Source organism: Cryptomeria japonica, chromosome 5 (assembly GCF_030272615.1).
Source record: "Cryptomeria japonica chromosome 5, Sugi_1.0, whole genome shotgun sequence".
Classification (NCBI taxonomy): domain Eukaryota; kingdom Viridiplantae; phylum Streptophyta; class Pinopsida; order Cupressales; family Cupressaceae; genus Cryptomeria; species Cryptomeria japonica.
The window spans coordinates 922,668,133-922,689,796 of record NC_081409.1 but is presented as its reverse complement, the minus strand read 5'-3'; the positions used below and the strand labels follow the sequence as shown (position 1 = coordinate 922,689,796).

Below are 21,664 nucleotides of genomic sequence, written 5' to 3'. Positions count from 1 at the left end.
CCTAGGATTATATGATGTAATTATTGGAATGAGTTGGTTAACAGACCATCAAGCTAATGTAGATTGCTATAACAAAGTTGTTGAATGTTTGGATGATGGGGGGAAAAGAGTCAAAATCCAAGGAAAGTTTAAACCCATTAATATAGAAACCATCTCAGCCATGCAATTAAAGAAGGAAAGGAGAAGAGGAGGCTTAATCTATATGGTTGAAATTGATGAAGGAAAAGAGGAAAATACACCAACCTTTGAAAATACCCCCGTCTTAAAAGAATTCAAGGATGTTTTCCAGAAGAATTACCTGGCTTACCCCCTAAAAGGAAGTATGACTTTTCTATCGAAGTACTACCAAGAGTTGAACCAGTATCAAGGGCACCTTACCGAATGAACACGACTGAATTACAAGAGCTCGAAATGCAATTAGAGGAACTCTTAGCTAAGGGATTAATAAGGCCAAGTGTATCACCATGGGGAGCGCCAATTTTGTTTGTTAAGAAGAAGGATGGAACCTTGAGGCTATGCATGGACTATAGGATGTTGAACAAAGTCACCATAAAGAATAGGTATCCCTTACCTCGCATAGGGATCTTTTTGACCAAATGAAAGGAGCAGCAGTTTTCTCAAAGATAGACCTTCGGTCAGGGTAGCATCAACTCAGAATTAAGGAGGAAGACATTCCGAAAACAACTTTCAGGACTAGATATGGGCATTATGAATTCACAGTAGTTCCTTTTGGTATAACCAATGCCCTAGCTGCATTTATGAACCTAATGAATAGTGTACTCCATGACTACTTGGATAAATTTGTTTTGGTATTTCTGGATGACATATTGATTTACTCTAGGAATGAGGAGGAACATTTAGTACACCTACAAATTGTTTTGCAAAGGTTGAGAGAACATAAGTTATATGGGAAATTGTCAAAATGTGCCTTCTTCGAGGAAAAGATTCACTACCTTGGGCATATAATATCAAAGGAAGGAATAGCAGTTGATCCAGATAAGATAAAGGCAATAATAGAATGGTCGATCCCTAAAAACATTTCAGAGGTAAGAAGCTTTATGGGGCTAGCAGGTTACTATAGGAGGTTTGTGGAAGGATTCTCTGAGATAGCAAACCCCGTCACCTCATTACAAAGGAAGGGTAAAAGGTTTGTGTGGATAGAACAAAGTGATAAGGCATTCCAAATTTTGAAAGAGAAACTAACGTCAGCACACATTCTAAAGGTACTAGATCCGAATGGACACTTCACAGTCATAACTGATGCTTCTATTGAAGGTTTAGGAGGAGTACTTGTCCAAGATGAAGGGGTAGTAGCTTACAAATCCAGAAAGCTAAAGACTCATGAAGTCAATTATGCACCCCACGACTTAGAGTTGGCAGCGATTGTGCATGCCTTGCAAAAATGGAGACACTTCTTACTAGGGAAGCCCTTTGAGTTAAAGTTAGATAACCAAGGACTAAAGTACATCTTTACACAACCCCATTTAAATGCCAGACAAAGAAGGTGGTTAGAGTTTCTAAGTGAATATGATTTTGAAATTGAATATATTAAGGGGAAGGAAAATAGGGTGGCAGATGCCTTAAGTAGGAGGAGACACTTGATGACTATAGCAACTTTCAAAACTTCTTTCAAAAGGCAAGTAACGAATGAGCAGGAACATGACCCATGGTATGAGCAAGTCAAATTGACATTAGAACACGATCCAACCGATCCTAAGGTTGAAGGGTATACATTAGATGAAGATGGGTTGCTCAGATACAATAACAGAATCTATATTCCTAATTCAGGGAACTTAAGGGAAGTAGTCTTGTTGGAGGCTCACAATGCCCCTTATTCAGGGCACCCAGGAGTTAACAAACTTTATGCAGATCTAAAGAAGTTATACTTTTGGCAAGGGATGAAGAATGACATTGTCAAGTATGTGGCTAAATGTTTGTAGTGTCAAAGGGTAAAGGTAGAACATAGACATCCAGCTAGATTGTTACAATTGCACGGTGTACCTCAACACAAGTGGCAAGTCATTAGCATGGATTTTGTGCAAGGGTTACCCATGTCACCTTCTAGGCATGATGCAATAATGGTGGTAATTGACAAACTCACTAAGGTGGCACACTTTATACCAGGGAATCTGACGGATGATGCACCTACCTTGGCTAGGCGCTTTGTTAAGGAAATAATTAGGTTTCATGGTATACCAAAGAAAATCATATCAGATAGAGATGCTAAATTCACTTCAAGGTTTTGGACCACTCTTCAATCAGCTCTAGGAACTCAACTAAATTTTAGCACCGCATACCATCCTGAAACTGACGGTCAGACAGAAAGGACAAATCAGATTATGGAAGACCTACTTCGCATGTATTGCATGGACCAACAGAGGAAATGGGAAGAATACCTACCTCTAGTAGAATTTGCTTACAATAATACATATCAAACATCTTTGGGAATGGCACCTTTCGAAGCATTGTACCTCGTTATGTTGGACCCTTTGAAATATTGGGAAGGATTAATCCAGTTGCATACTGGTTGGCCTTACCTCCCCAATTGAGCCGAATCCATGATGTCTTCCATGTATCTCTTCTTAAGAAGTATGTACCTGATGAGAAACACATTTTGAATTGGGATGCTTTACAGGTCTAGGAAATGGGAGGAATGATGATAGAATCATTCAAAATGTTGGAGAGGCGCTAGTGCCAGTTGCGCAATAGAGAGGTTGATCAGTGCAAACTACAATGGGACCAGTATGATGAAAAGACTGCCACGTGGGAAGATACTAAGGAGATGCAGCAGTTGTTTCCTTTTTTGTTTCAATCATGAACTATAGACTCTTTTGGATGCATTCAATAAGTGCATCAGGACGATGCACAAATTAAGGGGGGGAGGATGTCACAACCCTCCTTTATCACTTTTGGATTTAAAATACAACTCTATTATATTTTTGGATAAGCTATTTAAATGATTGAATGAATATTATAAAAGGATAAAATAATAATACACACACACACACATGGAAAATATACATTATTTTTATTTATTTATTTTCCATATCCAATTATGGCACATGTTGTAGGAAGAATAAGAAGCTTCTAGAGGATTCTCCACCACCTTGCATGCAACTCCTCAATGAAGTCTAATCAATTTGCATGAAGTCCAAAATTGGGAAAGAATCTCCTTTTTAATTAAATTTTCCAGATAGTGGAATGGAGGGAATTCTCTTATAAAATTATATGCAAGTTTCAAAGAAGGGAGTTGGTTATGTTTTGAAGAAAAATTTCCCAAGTTTAAAAGTAGGATTCTCTTTGTTAGTCTCATTTTCGTTGCAGGAATTTTTAAGTTGTTGTTGAAGGTTTCTCTCAAAGTTGCAAGGAAGGATCAAAGAATAGCTAGAGGATTCAACTTCGAGCTTCAGTAAACCAGGTTCTCTCCTTTTGTCATATAAGGAATTTGTATTATCCAAATATATAGTTTTTAGATTCTTTGGTTGAATATAGTATTCTGAAGAAATCATTCTCAATTTCTAGATAGGGAGAAAAAAATCTATTTTTGTTTTTTTTAAGAAATGCAGTGATATAGTTTCTTCTCTTTTTTTTTTACAAATGCAGATTTCTCTTGCATATCTTATTTAATCTAATTTAAAAGGTAGAAAATCAGATTTTTGCTTTTCTGTTTTCTCTTAGATGATATTGAATATAAAAATAAATAAATCTCCCTCTTTGTGAATGAAAAAATAAAACCTCTCTGTAAAATTTGGATTGAACCTCTGTGAATATTAGTTAAATGAGTTGAATAAAATTTCTCTGTGAATATTAGTTAAATGAGGAATAAAATTTCTTTGTGAATATTAGCTGAATCTCTATGAATATTAGTTAAATGAGTTGAATAAATTTCTTTGTGAATATTAGCTGAATCTCTGTGAATATCAGTCGAACGAACTCTCTCCCTATGAAATCTGGAAATAAATAATCTTCTTGTAAATAACTCTCTACCCGCTCTCTGGACATTGGTTGAGAAATAGAATATAATCCTTCTGTGTTAACTTGTATTTCTCAGTTTAAACACCTACCTACTTCTGGATAATCTGTGCATCACTGGAGCAAATTTACTTCTCTGGTTATTTTTATTTCTCTGTTTTATTTCGTCCCTGGGATTAATATGATATTCTCTCTTACATTAATATCTTCTTATGTATTGTCTTTGGACATGCAGTGTCGCGGTTAAAACACTTCGTTGGTGAAGCGGCCACCAAGGTTCAAATCCTTGTTGGGCCACTGTGCTCGCAAGGCCTTGTGCCTTCGCTGGGTCGTTGTGCTCGCGGATTTGAACAAGTGAAGTGTGGGGATGAGGTCCCCCGTTTGTCGCCTCACTGGTTTATAGCTCCAGGTCAAAAGCGTTCACGTGGAGCCGGAGGGCATGTCGTGCTAGCGTCACCGGTCACGTTAAAAAGTTTACCAGGCATAGTTTTAAAAAAAAAAAAAAAATCTTCTTATGTATTCATACATGTTTATGTATTCTCTTTATATTCAATTTATACTCTGCTCCCACTAGCCTACGGTCACTGTTGCGGCAGTGGCCGCAGGGTAGTGGAGGGGACCCGTGGGGTCCCACTCCCATTAACTCTTATTAATGCCAATCAAACATAGTTCGAAGGCAATGTTAGCTTTTAAAAATAATTTATTTTTTTCATATATGTTTAAAATTTTAGTTTATTTTAATTCCTTCTTTTTTGTATATATATAAATCTTAGTTAATAAAATTTTTAAACTTAGGTAATTATTAGATTTATAACTAGTTTTAACAAATTTATATTAAATGATACTTAGATCTTTTTAAGATCTACTTAGCAATTAAATGATTTGAAGCTAAATTCTATGTTGGGATTAGTGGTTTTATAAGCGATCTTCTCGCATGTAACTTACCCTACCTTCACTTCATTCAAATGTCTTTACATTGATTTCAATTATTGGTGTTCCCATCTTCATGCAAATTACACGTTTAATTGTTATTATGCAAGTTACCTAACTATCATTATTATGCAAGTTATATTCAAGTTTTGAATAAAAAAATAATTTTAGTTATGGTTTTATTCCATGTCATTCATCAAGTAGTTATTTCAATTAATTGAGCTTTGTAATGACTAAATATACGCGTTCAATTCATAATTATTTTTCAAGCTTGATGTTTATCATAAGTTAGAAAATTAAATAAAGGAAGTTGGAAAACCAAAACCTAGTAGCGTTCGGTATATACAGTGCCTCTGGGTCATGCTTACGGGTAATGCCGTCGTGTTGAACTACTGCATTTAACGCCTAATAAAGCTACATCAACGACGTTTGTGGCATCATCCCTATAAATCATCGGGGAGTAATAAGGGACACTTGGAAGTTAAATCCAAGGGGCGGGTAATCCCCCTTGGATCGATAATTTAATAAGATAATTCTAAAACGATCTTTCATTCACTGAGTTAAACTATAGTAAACCCCTATAGGGATGATGAGTGAAATGCTTTAATAAAATTGATTTAATCTCGTAGAATTGTTGTCGATTGACAATTGGTCAAGGGTGATGCTTATGTTAAGATTTAGGATCTAGTGTTTTAGGCCACAAGCAATAGGCCATCTTGAGTCTTTGCGTAAGCGCTACCACTGTGGGTAGCAACCGCAAAGAAATTGTCTGGGACATTGACCCTAGAAAGGGTTGCGTACCCACTAATCAGTTTACATCAAACCATAGAGTAGAAAATAGAACTACATATTTTACGCCTTAATCCCATGCCGAAGCGGGTATGTAGGCAGTCTTGGGATGGAGTTGTCCCTCGTACTCAGGCGTTCGTGGGTGGGGTCTAGGCTTGGTAAAAGAAAGATTGAGTAAGAATCCTATTTTGAAAGATAAGATAATTAAAATTGGAAAAAGGTAATTCAATGCATACTCGGAAGGAATCCCGTATGGATTCGCTTGACTTCCCGAGGCTTTAAGCCAAATTCCGAGGCGGAATTCAAGCTTGTATTATGTTATTCAATTACTCCTAAGGATGGCGACCTCGGTGCACTTCTGTTAGAAGAGTGTAGTACTTAGCGAGTGGCTCAGAACCCGAATGGTCCCGATGAGTCTAAGTCTCTGGCCAAAGCATATCCTATCCCGATTGGATAGATGCCTACCCCGTATGGGTAGATGCCTATCCCGATTTGGATAGATGCCTACCCCGTATGGGTAGATGCCTATCCCGTATTGGATAGATGAAATCTTATGTCCTGTATGGACAAGTGCCTAACCCGTATGGTTAAATGCTCATCCCGGATGGATGAATGCCTAATCCAAATGGATGGATGCCTAGAGTATGCGATTGAATCAAACACAAATGATTAAATTTAACAAAAAAAAATGGTCAAATTTTGTTGGGTTAAATATGGTGGGTTATTACATTCCTAATTGTAGCTCTTTTTATACAATAGAAATTATTTATAAATAAGCTCTAATAGTAAAAAGCCTAAAATGAAAAGATGGCATGTTTCAAAACTTCAGCTGTTAAAACATTTACTGCTTTTCCTCAGGTTTTACCTGCTTTAAGGCAGAAGCATGGTGAGGTCATGTTGAGAGAACTTGTTAAGCGTTGGAAAAATTACAAGGCGATGGTTGAAAGGCTCTCCCACTTCTTTTCTTATTTGGATTGTTTTTACGTTTCAGAGCGTTCTGTTCCTACACTCGGAGATGTTGGACTCCAGAGTTTATTTGATTTGGTAAGGCTTGCAATTTCTGGAATTAAGAATTCAATTGAAGTTGGGTTTTAAGAAATTCAGATAAACAATGACATGTTCTTGCAGGTTTATGGTGAACTAAAGATTAGTGCAAGGAATGCAGTGATTGCTCTGGTATGTTTACATAAATTCTTTTGTTCCTGTAATAATTCTCATGACAAATTTTTCTTAAAACTCTATTTTTATGACATATTACTAGAATTTGAACTGCTGGTTTCATATAATTGTTCTTTGTTGTTTTGATAAATTTTAAAGTTCTTTGTTGTTTTGATAAATGTTAAAGTTCAATCCTTCTTTATGCACAAAAATCAGAGCCCTTTTAAAACCTCTGTTAATTTAAATTTTATGGGACCCTGTATTTAAAAAATGCTCTTAGTTTTGATCACTAGTACCTCTATAAAATGCTTTTAATTGTAATTTCTTAGGTATAGTTGCTATGTTAGCTTTTATTGATGATCTGGGCGCAACATGAGAATAGTATTGCTATTTGTCTCAGATTAAAAGAGATCGTGAGGGAGAGCAAATTGACCGATATTTATTGAAAAATGTTGGGAGCATATTTGTTGTGATTGGAATGGGTGAGATGGATTGCTATTTGAATGATTTTGAAGCACCAATGTTGGAAGATTCTGGAGCTTACTACTCTCGAAAGGCCGCATCATGGATTATAGAGGATTCTTGTCCAGAATATTTGTTGAAGGTAATTGAGAATTTAGTTTTGGGTAGTTCAAAAATCATTTAAGGAGCAGATCTAGCAGCTCACATGTTCAATTTTACAGTGCTTCTGATATATATTCTCTTGTATTACAGGTTGAAGAAAGTTTGCAACTCGAGAAGCTTAGAGCTTTCCATTTTCTACATTCTAGCAGTGAGAAGTACTTGTTAGATGTGAGCATTTGTTTTATTTTTCTGGCATTTACCTGTGTTTCATCATCTTTACCAAAACCAATTTTGTGTGAGGTGTATAACAATTGTCTATCATAGAAATCATTTGTTCCAATCTTGTCCTTTTCAGTGTTTTGGCAGAAAGTACCAAATGAATTATTGGTTCGTTATGAGAACCAAATTCTGGAAAAGGATTCAGGTGTCTGGGCCTTGCTTAGAGACAACAAGGTATAGATTTAACATATTGCCAGTAACTTGTTTGTTTGTCAGAATATGGTATTTTTTTCTTTATGACAGCAATTTATATTGAACAGTGCCAATAATTTGGTTTCTGTTACAGCAAGATGATCTTTCAAGGATGTTTAACCTGTTTAATAAAGTATACAGAGGCTTGGATCCAATTGCAAAAACTTTTAAACAGGTTCTTCTCTTTTGTAACATGATTTTTGACTGCCCATTTTTATATTTAGACATCCTGCCTAGTGTAGAGACTTTCTGACTGGCCTTCTGTATTTTGCAGTTTGTGATTGCAGAAGGAACAGTACTTGCTGACCAGGCAAAAGATGGAGTAACTAAGAAAGTAATGATGTTTCTGGTTCTTATGTGAAATTGAGTTGTTCATGGTAGTTAAACATAACTCCAATTTAGTTTAGATTTTTTCAACTAGTGTGAATTTAGTGTTAAGCCGTAATGCCAAGTACGTGTGGTTCTATGACATTTTTTATGCAAACTTATATGCCTTTACACTTTCTTCAGGAAGAGAAAAGGGACGCCAGTGGAACTCTAGAGCAGGTAAGTTATGTCCTCATTTGTTTGTTCACTGTATTGCACCGATGGGAGTAAAAGGACAGTCTTCTGCAACATCTTTTAGGAATAAATTAGTGCTCTTGAGTACTAATTGTAGCGCACTTCAATGTAGCCCAACATTATTCATGCCAGCTTTTGGGCCAAGGAATGTTTTGCCCCACTCTTGTAATTGTCATAGTGTGTCTTCTTTCATTTCCATGTTTCTGATTTCCATTAACTTTCTTCATCGGGCCCCGTTTTCTGCTCTGATAGTGGTAAATGATATATACAAGAGGAAGCAAACATGATTAAAGAAGCTTTTTGTGTTCATATTGAAATTTTTTACTATTTATTTTATTTTCACAGAGAGAATCCTCAGCCCTTCAAACAGTTCTTATTCAAAATTTAAGATTTAAATGTGTTTTTTCATTATAGTCGCCACAGCAATTTAGGTTATTGTGAGCGTGTATGAACTCTTCAAATCCATCTTGCATGTTGTGCAGGGTTTTATCAATCACCATCTCTATGTAACTCTTAATGATTAATGAATCGATAGTAATTTTAATTCGGCTAGTTTATAAAGTGAATCTGATGAGTAATTATTCTCTTTTTCTGCATGCTGTAATGCTTTTCAGGAATTCGTACAGAGGGTTATTGAAATGCATGACAAGTACGAGCATTATGTCTTGGAGTGTTTTCAGAACCATGAGCTTTTCCGAAAGGTCTTTAATATATTTGGTTTAGTTCGTTGTTCTCAGTATGCAGATTATTAAAAAGAAAGTTATGACTTGATCCTAAAATTCATTTTTACAGGCTCTAGGTGAGGCATTTCATACCTTCTGCAATAAAGGACCCGCAACAAACTTGACTGCAGAATTGCTCTCTGCATTTTGTGAAAACTTACTAAAGAAGTGCAGTACTGAGAAATTAAGTGATGATGAGATTGCACTTGCTCTTGAAAACGTAGGTTCATTAAGATTTGTCTATGATCACTTTCATGAACATAAAAATTTATGATTCTAACTGATTGATAGACACAATTGTTGTGGGTGTAGGAAGTAGAACTTTGAAAATTTGGTGGATCTCAAAATATGTAGTTTTTTTTGGATTTGATTGCATAGAAGTTTTTTTACATAAATATTTTCAATCATATTTCATTATCTATCATCATTAATATAAAAAGAAAAATAAAACCCAAAATTTCAAATTATTATCATGAACAGTGAAAATTTCATATTTTGAATTTATAATTTTAAACAGACAAGAAAAGATTTTACACGCAATTACAGAGAAATTCACTAGATAAGAACCTACTAAACAGACTAGATTTTTTTTATCATAATCAGGGCAGCATTTTTGCCCACATACCATTCATACAACATGAATTTCTGGGAAGCAATATTGCATTTGGCACCTGTTTCAGATGGTTCTGATATTCATACTCTACAGCAGACAAATTGTATCAATAAAACTAATGATAGTAAGCTGGTCGAACTCTGGCACGCTTAAATTTAGTTTTTTTTTTTCGGTTGCTAAAGGCAGAGCCAAAAATTTTATATTAAGAAAGATTGTTTCTTACAAAATTAAACTTAAAGAGACCTTGCCAACTTAAAGAGACCTTGCCAATCATGGTAGTCAATAAACCACCAAAATACGAAACAGTATCAACCATCATGAGTAAGAGGAAGAAAGAACCTCCTACCAGTGTCTATGAGCAAACGAGATTTATCTTTACAGAGCTTAAAAACACACAAAAAAGCAAGGGAGAGCATATCTCTCAGAATTTGGAAGGAATCAGCAACTTATACTCTTGGCGCACGACCTCGACCTCTTCTGCGGCCTCGACCACCTGCACGACCCGGACCATTGCTCCCACCACTATCACTAGCACTCAGCATGTAAATCTGAGATTCTCACTTGAGAGAGGATTGCATAATCTTTGAAGTCCTTCTCCTTATTATGGTCTGCTTAAGTTTAGTTGTTATTGATGGGGTTTTACTAAAATAATCACTCCCAAAATGAAAAATATGTTTCATTTATATTTTTTTATATAATGCAGGTGGTGAGAATTCTTTCATACCTTGAAGATAACGATTTATTTGCAGAGTTCTACAGGTAATATTTCCCCACCTTCATAGTCATACTGGCATGAACTATAAATTCACTTCACTGGAAGATGAACTATAAATACACTTCACTTGAATGACACACAATTTCATTATCTCCCTTATGCATTGACCCAAATAATTCTATTGCGTTGAATCTTCCAGGGAAAAACTTGCTCATAGATTGTTGGGTGAAAGAAGTCCAAATGATTGTAATGAACGAAGAATGTTGGCAAAATTAAAGCAGCTGAAAGGGTCGCAATTTACATCAAAGATGGAGGGCATGGTATGCCCCTGTGACTTTTCAATGATTGATTCTTATGTATAATGAATGTGCATTGTATTGCTTCACCATGGAAAATTCCTCTTTTGTTTTACTATGTTTTGTTTCACGGAAGTCATTGTGATCCATTTCAGGTTATAGACTACTCTCTAGCGAAGGAGAACCAAAATGAATTCGTGACTATTAGAATGAAGAAATCGAATTGAAAATAGCAAATAAACAGAATTAACAATACACAACACAAACAATGAGACACAGATTTATCGTGGTTCGGCAATTGCCTACATCCACACTTGAAGCAGGGGAATCACTCTATTATTCACCAATCTGGTTTACATATACACAGCTGCATTCAGCTACAGCAATTAACCTTTTATTAATGAATTACAATCAGCTCTTAAAGAGCAAGCAAAGAGAATATGAATAGCCAAGAGTTTTGGCGGCAAACAAGGAAGGAGTCCGTTGGACTTCAACTTCCAACAATCTCCCACTGAAGGCCAACGAACTGCTGCAACAAATAGATTCCCCCACTCAGTTCTGCTATTAGTTATTGGAAAGGCCGAGAGAAGCTCGGCAGAAATCGAACTTCTCCCACTTAACCACTTTAGTGAGCACATCAACTGGATTCAGGTCGGTATGAATCTTATCTGCATGAAACTTACCTTCTTCGACCATATGGCGAACATAATGACTGCGAACATCAACATGTTTTGACTGCAACTGAGATGTTTGATATTTAGTCATAAAAATTGCACTGTTGTTATCACAAAACAAACCAAAATCTGATTGCTTCAAACCCAACTCGCTGAACAAGAGTTGCAGCCATACCATCTCTTTTGCTCCCTCAGAAAGAGCTATGTATTATGCTTCTACGGTTGATTGAGCAACTGTATGTTGCAATTTTGAAGCCCAACTAATCGTTGCCCCGACAAATGTGAAAGGATAACCAGAAGTAGACTTTCTTTTGTCTAAGTCACCGGCAAAATCAGAATCGGTAAACCCTTGCAAAACTGCCTTGTCCTTTGCAAACCATAAACAAAAATCAGAAGTACCTTTGAGATACCTCAAGATATACTTAACTGCCTCCCAATGTGATTTGCTCGGATTAGCCATAAATCTGCTCACCAAACCCACGACATGAGCAATGTCTGGTCGAGTAGACACCATAGCATACATGAGGCTTCCAACTACAGATTTGTATGGAATTTTATCTGTAAACTCCTTATCTTCTTGTGTTTTAGGACACAATTGAGAAGATAACTGAAAATGAGAGGCTAAAGGTACACAAACAGACTTAGCATCCGCCATACCAAATCTGTCCAAGACTTTTTTAATGTAGTTTTGCTGAGATAGTTTGAGTTCTCTCTTTTTTTTATCCCAAAAAATAGTCATTCCTAGGATCTTCATGCTTGTGTCAGCTACTAGCATATCATCCACATAAAGGAGAAGAATGACAAATTCGCCATTAGGAAGCTTCTTGTAATAGATACAAGGATCAGACTCGCTGCGAGTAAACTTGTGATCAATCATGAACTTGTCAAATTTAAGATACCACTATCGGGGGGCTTGCTTAAGCCCATACAAACTGCGTTTCAATCTGCAATAAAGGTGTTCCTGCCCCTTTTTAATGAACCCTTCCGGCTGATGCATAAATAGTTCCTCATCAAGATCGCCATGGAGAAATGCCGTCTTCACATCCAGTTGTTCAAGTTCAAGATCCCACGCTGCAACTAATCCCAATACTGCTCGGATGGTAGTCATTTTAACTACTGGCGAGAAAATTTCTTTGAAGTCTAGGTCTTGTTGCTGAGCATATCCCTTTACAACCAATCTTGCTCGAAATATTTTGTGACCATCGGCTTCATCTTTTAGTTTGTATACCCATTTATTTCTTAATGCCTTTCTGTCAGGCGGAAGTGGCACCAATTCCCATGTTTGATTTCTCACTAGTGCGTCCATTTCTTCGCACATTGCAGCGTGCCAGTTATCACAGTTTGCATTTTTACAAGCCTCTTTGTATGTTGCAGGCTCTGTTTGATCAGAGATGAGCAAAGAAAGTTCAGCCTCTTCACAAAATAGTAAGTCATAATCAGAAAATTTTGTAGGAGGTCACCTCTGTCTGGTTGATTTCCTCAATTGACTCTCTGTTTCAGTAATAGAGTCATTCAATTTTTGTGATCCCTGTTTATGCACACTCATATCTCTCCCATTGTCTCTGTTTATGTTCCCTGAATTGACTCTGTTTGTGAGTCTGGTAATGTCTCTGTCTATGGGATAATCAAAAACTTGTGGATTTTTATCCATGTGAGTTGCACGCAGATCACAGGAGGATGTACCTGCAAAATTTCTTGCCACGGCCTGCCTTTGGCGAGTGTGTAGAGGACGGGGTGCCAAGGCAGCAGCTCCTACGGCCTGGGATTGTCGGGAGTGCAGGGAGTGGGGAGCCGTAGTGGCATCCTCCATGGTCTACGCTGGAGGATGACTCCACGGTGGGACTACAAAGGAGAAGTCTGCAGGGGCCCCGTGGAGTGGTCTGCAGGCGGGGAGCGCTCAAGAGTGGGCCTGCGGAGAAGGAGAGGGAGCTGCTGGGTGGTCGCGGGGAGTGTGCATGGAGTGCGGGTCACGCAAGGAGTGGGAAGAAGCTGCGGGGAGCTCACGCAAGGAGTGAGGGGAGGCAGGTGCTTGGGGAGGCTATCGTGGAGGTAAGTGTGTGGACTGCGCAGCATACCGTGAGGAGAGAGGATCACAATGTGCAAAGTGTGATGGATGGAGTGTTATATGATGTGCAGTAACCGGTGGAATTTCAAACCACTGTGGTTCCTCCAAATTTCTTGTGACATCATTGCTATTTTGGGGAGGATTTGCTCTGTTTTGCAGACCCCCAATTTCAAAATTATAAGACCAAACATTTTCATCACTCCCTTCTTCATTCTCAGTCTAAGAATTGTATTCAAGATGTCATAGGAGCTCCCACTGAATGAGAGACCGGAGGCAGAGCGTTGGTAGTTGAATTCTGAAATAAAGACATAGGGACATAATTTGTCTCTGATTTATTTGCATCTTGTAGTGCGGGAAAGGAGGTGTCATTGAAAACTACATCCCTGCTACGAACAATCTTTTTGTGAACTGGATCCCACAATCTGCACCCAAACTGCTCTTCTCCATACCCCACAAAGATACATTTCAGCGACTTTGGATTCAATTTCGTTCGCTTTTCTTTGGGTATATGCAAGAAGGTTTCGCATCCAAACACATGAAGATGCGAATATGAAATCCTCTTCCCTTGCCATTCCTCTTCTGGAATACCAAAATCCAATTTAGATGATGGACTTCAGTTAATTAAATACACTACTCTGTTACACGCTTCTGCCCAAAAATCTTTGCCTAAACCTGCATTAGACAACATACATCGTGCCTTCTCAAGGATTGTTCTATTCATCCTCTCGGCTGCACCGTTTTCTTGAGGAGTGAAAGGAACAACCTTGATTCTTCTAATCCCATTATCAGCACAAAAATTATCAAATTCATGTGAACAAAATTCCCCACCATTATCGGTTTGTAAGCATTTAATCCTATGCCCAATCTGATTTTCAACTAATGCCTTGAAAAGTTTAAATTTTGAAAACACTTCAAATTTCCTAGAAAGCATATAAATCCATGCTTTTCTTGTACAATCATCAAGAAATGTTACAAAATAGTTAGCTCCTCCAATGGAGGTTACCTTGGTTGGTCCAAAAACATCCGAGTATACAAGCTCCAGCGGTGTTGTCTTTGTGTCACGCCCACCTTTCAAAAAATTGACTCTCTATTGTTTGCCATAGAGGCAATGTTCACAAAAGGCTAAGTCAACAAGCTTGAGGCCCGGTAGTTGATTTCTTGCATGCATAACATGGAGACCTTTCTTGCTAATGTGCCCAAGTCTTTGATGCCCAAGATCCGCTTTGCTGTCCTCAATCACCATTGCAACTCCCACTTCACCATGAGTCTTAAATATGTATAGGCTTCCCACTTTGTTACCATTTGCAATCAGCATGGTACCATGTGTTACTTTCCATGTATCCGGGAGAAAATTAACATTAAGACCTTGACCAAAGAGCTGTCCAACGGATATCAAATTCTGCTTCAATTTTGGGACATGGCGAACATCTTTGAGCAGCCATGTTTTACCACCTTCTAATGGCAGCAATACATCCCCTTTGCTTGTAATTTCACAAACTTTGTTATCTCCTAAGAAAACATTGCCAAAATGACCTTCATGGTAGTTAATGAATGCTTCAAGACATGAGGTAGCATGATGGGAGGCACCGGAATCAAGCACCCATGAATCCGGAGTAGTGTCGGTTGTTGAAAGGATTAAAACACTATCATCTTTATCATAAACTGTATTTGTTTCGCTGTCCCGCACTCTCTCTTGTGCTCTTTTGAAATTTCTGCAATCCTTTTTTACATGACCAGCTTTGCCACAAAACCAACATTCACCATTTTTGTTTCTAGACTTCGATCTCTTTGCTGATTTCGAACGTCTATGGTAATTATTTCTGCCTTTATTATGACTTCTACCTCTATTATCGGTGCTGACCACCGTTAAGGCTTCACCGGATGAAGGTTCATCATTCTTTCTTCTCAAATCCTCACTGAGAAGAGTAGTTGCTACATCATTAAAAACTAACTTATTTTTACCGGATATAGATGTGTTAATTGTTGTTACAACACCATCCCAGTTGCTTGGTAAAGAACACTAATAAAACAGCCTTGCTTTCATCATCTTGTGTCATCCCCACCGAAGTCGCTTGACTAATCAATGTATTGAATTCATTGATGTGGTTTGCCATAGCACAACCTTCCTTCATTTTCAGTTTGTACAAGCGCTTCATAATAAAAACCTTATTTGCAGTCGAAGCCATTTCATACATGGCTGAGAGTCTATCCCATACTTCTTTTGTTGTTGCATCACTCGTGACATTGAAAAGAACATTATTGAACAGCGAGAGAAAAATTGTCGCTCTCGCCTTCTTGTCCAATTTTTCCCAATCTTCATCAGCCATCCCAGCTGGTTTCTTTGCTTTCCCTTCAAGCGCGAGTGAAAGGTCTTGCTTTTCCAGCAAAGACTCCATTTGCACTTTCTATAATCCGAAGCTCTGACCGGAGAACTTCTCTATCTTCGATTCTTCCATGATTCTGGAAATTCAAACACCAAAATCTAAACAGCGATCTAACCTTGCTCTGATACCAATTGTTAGAATGAAGAAATCGAATTGAAAACAGCAGATAAACAAAATTAATAATACACAACACAAACAATGAGACACACAAATTTATCGTGGTTCGGCAATTGCCTACATCCACACTTGAAGCAGGGGAATCACTCTATTATTCACCAATCTGGTTTACATATACACAGCTGCATTCAACTACAGCAATTAACCTTTTATTAATGAATTACTATCAGCTCTTAAAGAGCAAGCAAAGACAATATGAATAGCCAAGAGTTTTGGCAGCAAACAAGGAAGGAGTCCGTCGGACTACAACTTCCAACAGTGACATATCTTAACAGAGAAGACATTCATGTTGGATTAGATTTGAATGTTACTGTCCTTACTAGTTGGTTTTGGCCAACCTTCAAGTCCCCTAATGTCAATCTGCCCATTGAGCTGGTAAAACTTATTTGTTATTGTTTTGTAATTTCTTTATAATTTAGATATGCATGGAGATGGGAACAAGTTGGCCCTCGAGATAATTACGATTTTTATGATGTGTTATTATCTTATTTATTAGTTTAGATCTTTATTTTTAAAAGGTTCTTATATACAATGTAATCTTTTATATATTGGTGCTTTTAGATTGTCATTTCTATGATATGGTTAAGTTTCAGAATGCTGGTGAAATTCCTCTATGATTTAGGGATTAAAAGTGTACTGTAATCTGTTTCAAGATTTGATAATATATTGTATAATTTTCTACCGAAAAGGTTTCCTCTTTAAATCATAAATTATAATATTAATGTTTTTATTTATGTTATTTCATGACTGTTTAAATCTCTGTATTACATAATATTTTTATTACGATTAGCATGGGAAGCATTTCCACACAGTTACTTCCTTACATTTCTTTTGTCTTTTTGATGCAGGTTAAATGTATAGATATATTTAAACAATTATATTCTAAGGAAACTGAGAATCGCAGACTTATATGGATGTATTCTCTAGGGGACTGCACTGTAGAAGGCAGGTTCAATGACAGGACAATAGAGCTGGTATTATCAACTTATCAGGTGACTACTCAATTCAATTGTCATTTGTGAGAAATTTATTATTACAGTTTCTTTCTGAGGTAAATCAAATAACTAAGAATCCGTTGTGGAATGATCTGCAGGCCGCTTTACTAATGTTGTTCAATGAATCTGAAAAACTTAGTTTTGATGAAATCAAATCTCAATTGAATTTGGAAGATGATGATGCAAACAGAGTGTTATATTCACTTGCATGTGCCAACTACAAAGTTCTTATCAAGAACCCAAACACACAAAAAATAGCACCTACTGACTATTTTGAGTTCAATTCAAGATTTGCAGACAAAACTAAAAGTAGAAGAATAAAGGTAATGGCTTCCATTTGGGCCTAGTTAACATCATACATTCTTATACAAGCAATTGATGTGAACTGACTGTTCATCTTGAATTGCAGATTCCACTTCCCCCCAACAATGATGAGAAGAAAGTAATTGAAAACGTGGAACTAAAAAGAAAGAATTTAATGGATGCCGCAATAGTTCGCATCATGAAGATTAAGAAAGTATTGTCTTATGACCAGCTACAGAGCGAGTGTGTTGACAAACTCAAAGATAAATTCAAGGTAAGCTATATTTGTTGTTTGTTAGTTCACTAATTAGAGCTATTTTTGCATTTAATCAGTGACAAATTTGTGACATGCAGCCGGATTCTAAAGCAATAAAGGGGAGGATAGATGATCTGATTTCTAGGGAGTTCCTGGAACGGGATAAAGATGATTGCAATGTGTTCAAATATTTGGCCTGAAAGGCTCTAAGCAAAGGACTCTTCTTGACGGAAGCAAAGTGTGTCATGTCATCCATAAAACACTAAGACATGGAATGAATGTGAATGTGAATGTAAATGTTTGCTATACAAATTAATAATTTATAAAAGGTAGCAACTCCATCCAAGTATTATATGATAAAATCTAAAAGTATGGAATAATTAAGTTAAAAAAAAATCTTTTTACAGTGGATTATAATGAATTAGAATGCATTTAATAGAAAATTGTACTGGTGAGAAATCTAAAAAGCAAGATAGAATTGTAGTTCAGTAAATGCTGGAATTGTTAATTCTCTGAGGTCACTTGAGACGTTCCGGTACAGAAATCATTTTGGCCACAAACTTTGGTTTGTTTTAATCACAATAGATATTCCGATTCTGCTTCGTCAATATGCATATTGCAATTCTAGATGATCTTACAAGAACAATGGCCATATTTATATAATTGACACGGACGACTCAAAATACCTGGTAACTTTCAACAGCCACAAAATAGATTGCCATAGCTTTTAATTCGAGTGGTTGAGAGCTCTTATACTCTTAATTTTGAAGAGTTTTGACAGGGCAAAATTTATGATTTTTTTCTCCTGATGCACATTGCACAAATTTTATGATTTGTTGATGGGAGGATATGCAGATTGTGAATTTGTCACAAAAGAAACTTGTTGCTAGAAGTCCTTGGATGTTTGGATCACCAGAATTTCTCTTGTCATTTTAACAATTTTCTTCTGTCCTCCGAAGATTATGTATATTAAGTTTGTACCTATTACCACTCTTAACCCCAATTGAATCTACCCCTAAACCCACCTCCATATCTTGCCTCCTTCAGTCCCGCAAAAAGCACACAACCCAATGCTAGATCAAAGGAAGCAAAAAAATTAAAAATAGCCCTACTTCCCAATGTTGAATAATTTATCAATCATCCCATCTCAAGAGCGCACGTAAAAGAGGAATATAAAAATAAATGAAATTGGTGTTCTTGGTCTAGCATAGCGATGTAAAAACGTAGAAGTTGTGTGGTCAACAAAATAATAAAGATTGAATGGATGAATGAGAAAGATTTTTAATAACTTCAACAAGGGCAAACCAGTCTTTCCAATCGCTTCTCGAGATCAGACCTTCTGCAATGAATTTTAATCAAAAGCTTTCCAACAGTTTTGTGAAACTTTTGTCCAACCGTAATCAAATGTTTAAATTGTCAATTTTTAAAATGTCTATAAACTGATAAACTTTTGTCGAGGAGACAAACCTGTAACGTTACACCATTCATTTCTTATCGCAAGATTAATAGTAATGGCATCCCTGTTCCTTGAGCCGTTCAAATGGCAGGTGTGTGGAAAACAAAATCAGCGCATGATAATCTTAAAACCCTGGCAACCCCTTATTTTGTAGAGGCAAGCTTTAAACCCTGGCACGGAGAGGGAAAAATGTGAGAAGGAAGGAGAAACTACGCGAGAGAAGGCAGAAAAAAATGCATGTTAAAGGGCCCAACTGTGTGTGGCGATATGAGAGAGGACGACACGAGAAAATTATCCCTTGACCTCCATAAAAGCGCAATTTTAGGCACTTTGAGAGCAGGAAAAGACCATAAAAATATCATACCGTGAGCAGAGAGTAAAATATAGCTCAAGTAATTCAGGTAACTCAAGGAACCCAATGAAAGTAAAATATAGCTCAAGTAATTCAGGTAACTCCAGGAACCCAATGAAGGGAAAGAGTATGGTCATTTCTAGTCATTTTTCTGTTATAATGGAGATTTTAGTTCACAAAATCTATTGGGTATTAGCAATAGAAGAGATTAATAATTTTGTAACTTAATTTTAATATAATAATTTTGTAACTTAATTTTAATATAATAATTTTACTTTAGCATTAAATGATTTCTTTTACATATAAGTCTAATTGATCTTTAACCCTAACTCTAACTTTTTTTTTTTTTGTATTGGAAATCGAGAGTAAAAGTATCAAAATACAATAAGTTCAAAGGGGGAGGCACTGCCTCATATCAAGTATAGACAAAAATTACATAAAAAAGAAGGCCTAATCACCGATTAGCCGAGTATGCACAACGGACAAAAGTAGAGTCAAGAGACAAAACACATAGAGCCTGCAACTAGGATAACCAATGACTAAGTTTATTTACCCAGGCAGTCCATCCAGCAGGGCCTTCCATCCAAGCTATCTCCTTACTTTCCATGATCTTAACAAGCATATGAGGTTGTTCATATGAGGGAGCACTGGATCCATGGATCTCACGTATCAGCTTAGTGAGAGCTTGGTTGAATTTGTCGAGGTCTTTAGAGCACCTCATCCACTCGTAGCCATCCCGCATCTCGAATACAAACATTGTAGCAACTCCATCTTGAAGGACCCTGAACAACTTGTCTCTTTCCAGATCCAATATTATAGAGCCCTGCATAGCAATATGATAGAAAGTCAGTCTTCGAAAAGACTCAGTAAGAACCCTCACATGACCTTGAAAAAGCTCTTTGTTCCTAATATCCCAGAGATACCATAAAATATGGGCAGAAAGAATAGACCAGAGAAGATTAGTCCAACTTTTAACTTTAATTTATATTATTTTAGTATGGGAAGTGGGCATTGGCACATGAAATTGCCAAAATTTCCTACCCTTCTCTTTATTTTGAGTAAAAATGTTCATTTGAGCTAATTTTTTAAAATTGTTATCTAATTAAATGTAAAAATAAATAAATAGATATTGACTATGAGTTTTTTATTTTAAAATTTACAATCTTTTTCAAATATAAAAATAATTATATTATTTGATTTTGTTGTGTTAGATTAGGAGAAATATATTTGTTAAAATAAGCATATTAAATAATAATGATTATAAAATATGTATATAATATCATACAATAAAATGTAATTAAAAATATTATATATATGGTCTTTCCCTCACTTTTGCTCTATCATATTATTTTTACAAGTAATGAGTAAGAGAAAGATGATAGAGGCAAGTAATATATGTATAGGGAGAGAGATAGAGAGAGACGGGGAGGGAGAAATAGGGAGTGTGTGTGAGTGAGTGAGAGAGAGCTATGGATATATGCATACTCACAGAAAGAGAGACTCGTGTTATGTATAAAAATAATATTATAAATATGTTTGTCATTTGATGATATGAGTTATTACAATCTTGCAATAACATATCGTATTATAATTACATTGAAATAATTATAATATATTTAAAATATTAAGGTAAATTTTATCATATTATGTGGTTGTTATAAATAGTTTATGATATAATGTTTATGTTATATTTTTCATTTCATTGATAATGATAATAAATGTATATCTTAATTTATATAATATATTGTATAATATAGTTGTTAATATATTAATATTGAAGTTATTAATCATAAGATTATAATATAATATAATATAATAAATTTTTAATTACTAATAATATATATCATAGATATTAATATATTAATAACTATGAAATCTAAATAAACTTGTACCCTAATCTTCACTCTAACCCTAACTCTAAACAAAATTGCACTAACCCTGAAGTAAATTGAATTGTAATCCTTACCTTGAATGACATTGGACCCTAACCCTAATCCTAATTAGAACTATTAAACGAAATTAAACCCTAAGCCTAATTGTAAACCTAACATTAAAGCGAATTGAACCCTAACCTTAACACTAAACCAAACTAAACCTTAATCCTAACCCTAACACTAAACAAAATTAAACCCTAACCTTAAACCAATTTGAACCTTAACCCTATAACTAATTAAAATATAACCCTAATGCTAAACCAAAGCAAATTTTAAC

At 36.1% G+C, this 21,664-nt stretch overlaps 1 protein-coding gene across 1 annotated transcript in view; it reads left to right on the top strand.

Moving 5' to 3' along the window:
* LOC131066227 (cullin-1-like) overlaps positions 1 to 18,114 on the top strand; it is a 29,883-nt gene extending 11,769 nt beyond the window's left edge. The window contains exons 3-21 of the mRNA XM_059221220.1: positions 6,550 to 6,735; positions 6,820 to 6,867; positions 7,250 to 7,453; positions 7,564 to 7,641; positions 7,780 to 7,866; positions 7,979 to 8,059; positions 8,159 to 8,218; positions 8,395 to 8,430; positions 9,060 to 9,146; positions 9,238 to 9,387; positions 10,484 to 10,539; positions 10,695 to 10,815; positions 10,947 to 10,988; positions 13,192 to 13,514; positions 16,271 to 16,466; positions 16,940 to 17,083; positions 17,185 to 17,409; positions 17,496 to 17,663; positions 17,744 to 18,114. Coding sequence (XP_059077203.1) covers positions 6,550 to 6,735; positions 6,820 to 6,867; positions 7,250 to 7,453; positions 7,564 to 7,641; positions 7,780 to 7,866; positions 7,979 to 8,059; positions 8,159 to 8,218; positions 8,395 to 8,430; positions 9,060 to 9,146; positions 9,238 to 9,387; positions 10,484 to 10,539; positions 10,695 to 10,815; positions 10,947 to 10,988; positions 13,192 to 13,514; positions 16,271 to 16,466; positions 16,940 to 17,083; positions 17,185 to 17,409; positions 17,496 to 17,663; positions 17,744 to 17,845 — 2,394 coding nt within the window. The 3' untranslated portion in view covers positions 17,846 to 18,114. The remainder of the gene's footprint in view (positions 1 to 6,549; positions 6,736 to 6,819; positions 6,868 to 7,249; positions 7,454 to 7,563; positions 7,642 to 7,779; positions 7,867 to 7,978; positions 8,060 to 8,158; positions 8,219 to 8,394; positions 8,431 to 9,059; positions 9,147 to 9,237; positions 9,388 to 10,483; positions 10,540 to 10,694; positions 10,816 to 10,946; positions 10,989 to 13,191; positions 13,515 to 16,270; positions 16,467 to 16,939; positions 17,084 to 17,184; positions 17,410 to 17,495; positions 17,664 to 17,743) is intronic.
* Positions 18,115 to 21,664: the final 3,550 nt, after the last annotated feature.